This window comes from Gracilinanus agilis, chromosome 1 (genome assembly GCF_016433145.1).
Source record: "Gracilinanus agilis isolate LMUSP501 chromosome 1, AgileGrace, whole genome shotgun sequence".
Classification (NCBI taxonomy): Eukaryota; Metazoa; Chordata; class Mammalia; order Didelphimorphia; family Didelphidae; genus Gracilinanus; species Gracilinanus agilis.
Window position 1 is genome coordinate 96650977 of NC_058130.1, and position 8765 is coordinate 96659741.

Genomic DNA, 8765 nt, shown 5'->3' on the forward strand with positions numbered 1-8765 from the left:
CAATGACCTGGTCTCGTATCACTCTCAAAAACACTCCATTTCTATAAATGAATCTGTTAGACTCCGCCATTTGTTTTGTTGATGTTGGTGGTGGTGTCTAAGATTTCTTCCCAATCTAAATAGTGTGATCATATAAGAAACAATTCCTAAGATATAAACCTTATGGATTAGGACAAAGGAAAGGAAGTGGCCTGTCCTCCTGCAGAGCCCAGAATCAAGAGGAAAATAACAAAATACAGAGAGGCGTGGGTCTGTAGCTGCTCGGTGTTACATGCGCCATCAGCCAAGGTTGCTTTGTGGGTCAATTTTCCTGAAATGTTTTTCTCTTCCTTTCTTTTTCCAGGAAGAGTTTAACAGCACAGTGGGGTAGAGGGAGGGTGGATATCAGGAAATGACTGTGGCATTTTTTTAAAGGTATCAATTAAGTTGTTTTGTCTTGTTTGTTTAAGGTAGAAAGACCAGTCATTGGAACTTGTTGATGTTCAAGGCAGAATGGCTGGGTCTGAATCCTAATAGTAATAGCTAGCATCTAAATAGCCCATTAGGATTAGCAAAATGCTTTATAGATGTTACCTCATTTGATCCTCACAGTTACCCAGAGAGGTAGGTGCTATTATTCTCCCAAATGGGGAAACTGAGACTGGGTTAATGACTTGTCCAAGGTCACACAGCTAGTAAATGTCAGAGGACAGGATTTGAACTTGTCTTCTTGACTCCAAATCTACCATTCTATCCATTGCATCACCTTGATGCCTCTTGGGGAAGTGGGCAGGAAGAATTTGAAGGATATCCACAAAGAAGAGCCCTTCAGGATTTATTGGCAGTAATAGACCAGAGGAGCCCTCTCCCCTCTCCTTCACTCCAACTTCCTATGGCACAATTAAGGGAGAATAGGGAATATCATGCCAGCAAGATGCAATGGATAGAGTACTGGACCTAAAGTCAGAAAGACCTGAGTTCAAATCTGGCCTCAGACATTTACTGTGACCCTGGAAAAGTCATTTAACCCTCAGTTTTCTCAGCTGTAAAATGAGCTGGAGATGGAAAATGGCAAACCACTCCAGTATCTTTGCCAAGAAAATACCAAATAGGGTCACAACAACAAAAAAGCATCTTATGAGGTAGTGGGGGAAATACCAGCACTGGAGTCAGAAGACTAAGATGCCAGCTATGTAAGACCCTGGATAAGTCATGGAATGATTGGATATTAAAGAAATTTAGAGATCATCAAGCTTCTCTAAACCTGTTTCCTCTTTGAATTGGGGAAAATAATCTTTGCACTAGCCACCTTATCCATTTGTTGTAAACCTTAGAGTGCTAATGTCACCTACTTAATAAAAATAAAAAGACTCCTAAAGATCATCTAATCTAAAGATTTTTAGCCTTTTTTGTGTCCTGGACCCCTTGGGAAATCTGGTGAAGATTAGAGAACCCTTCTCTGAATAATGATGTTAAATGTATAAAATAATACAGTAGATTACAAATTGAAAACTTTCAAAATAATTTTCAATTTAAAAAAACAATTCTGTGGATATCAATTTAAGAACTCCTGATTCCAACCTTCATTTTAGAGAGGAGGAAACAAAGGCTCAGGAAAGAAAAATTATTTGCCCAAGGTCTCATAGTCAATAGGTGGCAGAGTCAGGACTTGAACCCAAGTGGCTCAGTGCATTGACTACAGGGCCTGAAGCCAGGAAAATCTGAGTTCAAATCTAACCTCGGACACATACTAGTTATATGAGGTTAAGTCATTTAATTGCTCTTTGCCTCAGTTTCCTTTTCTTTAAAATGGGGATAAAAATAGCACCCAGGGTTATTGTGATGATCAAATAAAATAATCTTTGTAAAGCATTTAGCATAGTCCCTGATACATAGTAAGCGTTGATTTCCTTTCTTATTCCAAATTTAATATTCTTTCTTTGACACCAGAGTATACTAAATAGGGAAAGAGTTAGAAAATGAAACATAGAGGCATTATCAATAGAATCAGAAGGGATCTTGGAGATCATTTGACCTACCCTCACTTTCCCCCCTCCTTTTTATAGATCAGGAAACTAAGGCTCTGTGGGGTAATGGGGATTGCCAAGTTCACCCAGTGAAGTGTCAAACCTAACCTTTGGACCCTGCTTTCCTGACCCCCTGGCCCAAGACTAGTTCTATTCTGAAGCTTTCCAGACCATAAAGGCTATGAATTCCTACCAGGAGTGTTCTGTCAAGGACCCACATTTTTATCTCAGAGAAGGAAGCCATCACTGAACCCCAGAGAAAGAGTCCTGCTTTCTTCTCTACCCCACAGTGTCCCTGTTATGTTCTAACCCACCCACCTCCCTCCCTCCCTCCTTTCTGTAGGTGGATGCCGATGATGTCATAACTAAGGAGGAGCAGATCATCCTTCTGCGCAATGCCCAGGCCCAGTGTGAGCAGCGACTGAAAGAGGTCCTCAGGGTCCCTGGTGAGTTAGGAGTTTCCCATCATGCAACATAACAGCAGATATCATTTGCATACTCCACTCCATCACTACAAGGCTAGCTTACCTTGTGTTCCTTACTTCTGAGGCTACCCAAAGAAAGAAGGAGGAAGAAAGCAAAAAGCTAAGCAACTGAGAAGTCCATTAAGCTTTCTCTCTTTGGTGCCTCTCCGGACACCTGCTTTTAGTGGGATGGGACAGTGCATGAAGTTCCTGTCTGGGCATCTTCCCCTCAGCTTTCTTCAGTGTGTCTGTTGTGTGGCTGCATATTTAGTTATAGATGGGGAGGCATGTGTGTATTGTCTGTCAGCTTGTGTCTGGTTGTATGCATTTCCATGTGTGCGTGTGATTTTGTGTGAGAGGATTATAGGTGGTTGTGATTGTTTTATCTGTTGTTTGGGAGGTTATGTGTGACTAGAACTTGGCTGGGAAGAGGAGGAATAAGAGGAGAGATGGGTAAAGGAAACTATTGTGGCCTTGTGGGGAGAGAGGAGAGAAAGATCAGTGTGTGTGTGTGTGTGTGTGTGTGTACATCATGTGTGTGAATTTATAGGGGTGTCCCTAGTAGACCAGGCCAAGAGTTCACACCTCTGCTGCTCATTTCTCCCCACAAAATGTCTCACTAAGAGCATCTATTCCTCAGGACACCACCAGGTACTTTCACTGAATGATAGAATAGTATTGTCCCAGTATTACAGATGGGGAAAACTGAAGCCCAGAGATGCCAAGCACTTTGCCCATAGTTGTACATCTCATAGGTGTCAGAGTAGGAATTCACACTCGTCTTCTGATCCCAAGTCCAAGGGTCTTTCTACTCTGTGTGGCTGGGGGAACACAGCAATGGTGCCCATTCCCTTGGCAAGACCTCTGAACACCTGGCAGAAGTGTTTCCGCTTGATCCTGTTCCTAGGACCAGTTAAGCCCATCCCAGAACAGGAGGCTCTAAGAATCATATCATCTTAGAGTCTTAAACGAGTCTAGAATCTTGGAATGAAAGAATCCCAAAATCTCTGAAATGGAAGAAACCTCAGAGCTTTAGGCTAGCCCAGTGTGGGAATCACATTGATGGCTTCTTTGGCAGCCTTTGCTTGGACCCTGACAGGGAACTTACCACCTCCCAAAGTAGCTCATATATAAATATATATATATATATATAATTTCTACCCACTTTGCCCTGCTTTTGTCCTCTGGATCCCCTCCAAATAAGTGAAATAAGATTGCCTTCCCGTCTTCGAACTCAGCAAACCTCTTTGGAGATTTGGAAGCCTCCTACACTGACTAATTATCATGCAAACACTGCCTAAGCTCAATGGGTCCATAACTTTCCTCTGCTCAAGCCAGTAACCTCGTGAGAAGAGTCGGGTCCTCATCTCCCCGCTCCCTGAGGGCTCCCTGAGGGGCCCGATAGCCCCTTTCAGTCCAGAAGCTCTCCTGCTGGAAGGACTTGGTCTCCCAGCTCAGACTGAGGTCTCACTGAGGCTCTGTCCATTCACTCCTCCGCTTTCTCTGCTCCCTAAGGGCCCCAGACTACAATTCCAGGAAGCTGTGATTGGGGCTAATTAGGGACCATTAAAACCACCAGTTCTTGTCTCTCTAATATTATTAGTGGTGGCCAGGCCACCAAACAGAAGACAGACATAGCTATTTCCTCCCTTCCGTTCCCAGCCCCTCGGGAACTGGGGGTGGGAGAAGGTGAGGGGGGCAGTGAGAAAGTCCATAGTGCCCAATGGGGGGAGGGGGAGGAAGGCCATCCGTCCCCGTCACCTGGAGCTGAGGAGCTTCCTTGGCAAGAGTCCACTTTCCCTTATGAAGGGGGTTTGTGGGTCATTCACACCCTCAGGCTTTCTCTTCTGAGTCTTGGCCTCTAAGCAATTCAGTGTTAATCATTCCTTCCATTTGGAGGATGCACAGGGAGCCCCTATCTAGAAGAGCGGACATACCCCTTGTCCTGGAGAAGAATCTGGGCTGAGGGGGAGCCAGCCCTGTCCTCAGTGCACCTGGGGCGGAAGGGACCCCCAGCCTTTACTCTCGGGGTGTCCTCTACCTTCAGGGCACCCTGAACTGGAGAGAGCTGGGTAAGGGCAACTTTCTCCTTAAGTAATTGGCCACCCACCTCTCCTTCCTTCCCTCTCCTAACCCCACCTCTGCTGAGTATCTTACAAGTATGGTAGGGATGTGTTGGTTATCCGAGAGGGGGAGTTCTCTGAGAAAGAGGGCCAAAAGGAGACCCTGCTGGCTAGGAGGGCCAGTCGGAGCGAACAGGGACAGACCACAAGTATCCGCAGGGTCTCTGACAGAGGTCAGCCTGGGGCACAGAAACTTGCCAGTCAGGGATGAAACCTTTGAGTTTGCTTTCTTCCACGCTGACTTCTCAAAGGTGGCCCAGACACACAGACCCACAATAATACACATCCCTATGCACCCAAGCCCTACAGGACAGACTCCTCTGGTCCCTACCCATTTCTCTCTGTCTATGCATGCCTCTATGTCTCTGTTCCTTATTCTTTGTTTTTGTCTCTCTCTGTTTCTATCTCTGTCTTACCTCACACACTCCCCCCTTCCTCCTCCCCACCCACCCGAGTTTCCTCAGCTCTTCTACAAACACGGTTTCCATCCAAAGACCCTCCTCCTCTCATTCCTGCTCACTGCCAGCCTGCCCACTGCCAGCTTTTCACCCATCTCCTTCCCTTTCCCAACGTCCTCCTCCACTGTCTTTTGTCCCTCCCCCAACAGAAACTACTCAGGGATTCCCTGAAACACCCTCCCCCCTCTTTTAATGTGTTCCCCACCTGGCCCAAAGCAGAAGGAGGAACAATAATAGCTTAAAAATACAAGTCAGTCTAGACGGAATCTCCCTGTGCGTCTCTCTCTCTCTTCTCCCTCCCTCCTTCCTTCCCTCTCTCTTTTTCTCCCCCCTCTCTCCTTCTCTCTTTCTCCCTCCTTCCCTCCCTCCCCTTCTTTCTCTGTCTCTCTCTTCCTCTCTTTCTCTCCCTCTCTCTCTCTCCCCCTTCTTTCTCTTCCTCTCTCTCTCCCCTTTTCTCTTTCTCTTCCTCTCTCTTTCTCTCTCTCTTTCCTTCTCTCTTTGTCTTCTTCTCTCTTCCTCTCTCTTTCTCTCTCCCTTTCCTTTTCTCTTTATCTTCCTCTCTCTCTTTCTCTCTCTCTCCCCACTCCCTCTCTTTCCTTCTTTGTCTCTCCCTCTCTCTCTCCCTCCCCTTTCTCTTTCTCTTTCTCTCTTTCTCTCTCCCTTTCCTTTTCTCTTTATCTTCCTCTCTCTTCCTCTCTCTCTCTCTCCCTTTCCTTTTCTCTTTATCTTCCTCTCTCTCTCTCTCTCTCTCTCTCTCTCTCTCTCTCTCTCTCTCTCCCCCTTTTCTGCTGCTCCCTTTCTGTCTCCTCCTCCCTTTTGTGGCGAGGCCTCAGCCAATCCAACAGCATCCCAACCATCCCGATGGCTTCCAGATATTGGAGGCCCAGCAAAAGGAACCAGACTTGACACTGCAGTGAGAGGGATTTGAGTCAGATGTGAAGAGGTCCTTTCCAACCAGGAGAGAAGCTGGGAGATTTCCATGCAGAGGGGTGGGAAACCTCAGACATCCCCCATAAAGATGGCCCCTGAGAGAGAGGGAAGTCTCAGTCAAGAGCCTCTTTCCATGCAGGCACAGGGCCAACTTCTTTATCTGACAAGCACCTAAAAGCAATGCTTAGCTGAGAGAGGAGCTGGGGTTGGACAGATCTGCTCACCCTAACCTCATGCCCTCACAATTGAGGGTCTGGCAGCCAGGGAGAAGGGGGCAATTTCCAGAATGCCTCCACCATCTCCACAAGAGCCCATCCTGGACTCTTCTTTGTCTTCTTTTTGGATATCACCTCTACAAAAGGTTCCTCAATCCCTGATAGCAGACAGAACCCCTAACCACTCTTCCTTCACTGATGATGATGCACTTGATCCATGACCTTCTCTTTCTTTTTTTAACCCTTCCCTTCCATCTTAGAATAAATACTGTGTATTGGCTCCAAGGCAGAAGAGTGGTAAGGACTAGGCAATGGGGGTTAAGTGACTTGCCCAGGGTCACACAGCTAAAAAGTGTCTGAGGTCAGATTTGAACCCAGGACCTCTTGTACCCTTTACTTTCTCTACTTTACTCCTTCCTTGATGTAGGAATCTGGTTAAACACCTAAGCACTTATGTGTTACAATGTAGACTCTGGGATCCAAACATTCATTTTCTCTTTTAAGGACAGACCTTTAGCTTTTTAATTGGCACAGCAGTTTGGCTGACCTTATTCCTGCCCCTATTTACTTTTGCTTCTCACTCCATCCCTACTCACTTGCAGCTGAAGACCTTGGACAATTATGATGCTTAGAGACCTCCCACCCAACCCCCAGGAGAACAGCAGTCAGAAAGTAGACCCAAACACTTCTCCATTGTGCTTTGAGGTCATCTTCTTCATCCCCCTGCCTCTGGGAAAGTAACCCCATATTGATCCAATGGCAAGGAGGTCCCCAGTGGAATTTGAGGGGAGAGACCCGTTTGGGCCTTTATGCAGAATTAATACCCCCTCTTTTATCTGCCAGAACTTGCTGAATCTGCCAAAGACTGGACGTCAAGGTCCGCAAAGACAAAGAAGGAGAAACCTGCAGAAAAGCTTTATTCCCAGGCAGAGGAATCCGGGGAAGTTTCTGACAGGAGCCGGCTGCAGGGTAGGTACCATCCCCACAGGCCATGGTCCGAGGGGGGCCCCGGGGCACCAGGGGCCTGATTTCCGATACTCTGCCACTTTGTGGGCTTCTCTGGGCACCTAATTGTAACCCGATCTGTGATGGGAGAAAGCAAAGACATAAGATAATATGGAGTAGTGGAGAGAGCTCAGGGCTGAGTCAGAACGCCTGGCCATTACATTTGCTTTGTGACCTCGGACAAATTCTTTCCCTCCTTTGGGTCTTTATTTACCCCTTTGTAAAATGAGGGGTTGGGACTATATCTTTTAAGGTCTAAAGTCCTAAAATGGATAATTCCTATTTTCCTGAGCTTGCTTTTAAAAAAGGTGAACAAGAGGACAACTAGGTGGTTCAGTGCAGTGAGAGCCAGAACTAGAGATGGGAGGTCTTGGGTTCAAATCTGACTTCAGACACTTCCTAGTTATATGATTCTGGGCAAGTCACTTAACTTCCCCATTGCCTTTTTTAAAAGGTGAATAAGCATCTGAAAAGTAAAGAAGGTGTAAGGCATGAGAATAAGTGATTAGGCTCCATGGGAAAAAAGGGAATCAAAATGAGAACTCCCAGGACATTTTCAGGGAAGAATTCCTAGAGGAGACGACTTGAGCTGGAATAGGAAGGATGGAGAGGAGTTCAGGAAGCAGAGTCTGTAGATTAGAACTCATTGACTCCAACTCCCTTATTTTATAGATGGGGAAACTGAGCCCCAAAGAGGGAAAATAACATACTCAAGGTCACACATTATCAGAGACAGGATTCAGTCTAGGTAACCTGACAAAGTACAAAGCTAGGATCTAGTCTCTGCCCTTTTGGAGGTGGGAAGAAAAGGGACAGCTTATAGATAAGAAAAATAGATTCATCTGAATAAGCTAGAAACACAGATACTCAGTGGAAGCATTGGTTTTAAATACATTTCAAGGATCTGGACATTTGGTAGTGGGGAGGAGGAGGAGGAGAAAGAGAAAGGTAGTTTTTAGAAGCTAAAAGAGGCCACCCCTCATGGGATTAATCCTGAAAGCCTTCCCAGAGGAGGCCTCAGGTTAGAAATTAGGAGAGGAGCAGCATTGGGACCTAGAAGGACAGCTGGGAAAATTTTGTCCTGGGTTGGAAAAGAGAAAAGGTCCAGAAAAGGACACAGTTCCAGGGGGAGGAGAGTGGGAAAGGGCTAAGGAAGCCCTGTTCCCAGCCAAGGCTGTTCCCTCCCTCCTATCCACAATCCAAAAAAAACAGGCTGGGAGAAGGGGGGAGATCATAGCCAGAACCCTAAAAAATCCAGATCTGGAATTGGAAAAAAAAGGGAGGAGAGCAAAAGATGTGAGAAAGAAAGGCAAAAAGGAGAGAGGAAAAGAGGTACATATTAAGAGATTAGGAAAGAGAGACTAGGGAAAAAAGAAATGTGAAGGGGAGAAAGAGAAAATGAGAAAAAAATAGGTGAGAACAAGAGATGGGGAGAAAAGAAAGAGGGAAAGGAAGAAAGAAAGAGGGAAAGGAAGAAAGAAAGAGGGAAAGGAAGAAAGAAAGAAAGAAAGAAAGAAAGAAAGAAAGAAAGAAAGAAAGAAAGAAAGAAAGAAAGAAAGAAAGA

General features: G+C 45.8%; 1 protein-coding gene across 2 annotated transcripts in view; it reads left to right on the plus strand.

Annotated features, from left to right (window-relative positions):
* The window catches only part of PTH1R (parathyroid hormone 1 receptor), a 48906-nt gene extending 41374 nt beyond the window's left edge, over positions 1-7532 (plus strand). For both annotated transcript variants that reach the window (XM_044681930.1, XM_044681988.1), the window contains exons 3-4: positions 2350-2452; positions 7040-7532. In XM_044681930.1, the coding sequence (XP_044537865.1) occupies positions 2350-2452; positions 7040-7224 (288 nt within the window). In that variant the 3' untranslated portion in view covers positions 7225-7532. The remainder of the gene's footprint in view (positions 1-2349; positions 2453-7039) is intronic.
* The last annotated feature ends 1233 nt before the right edge of the window (positions 7533-8765 follow it).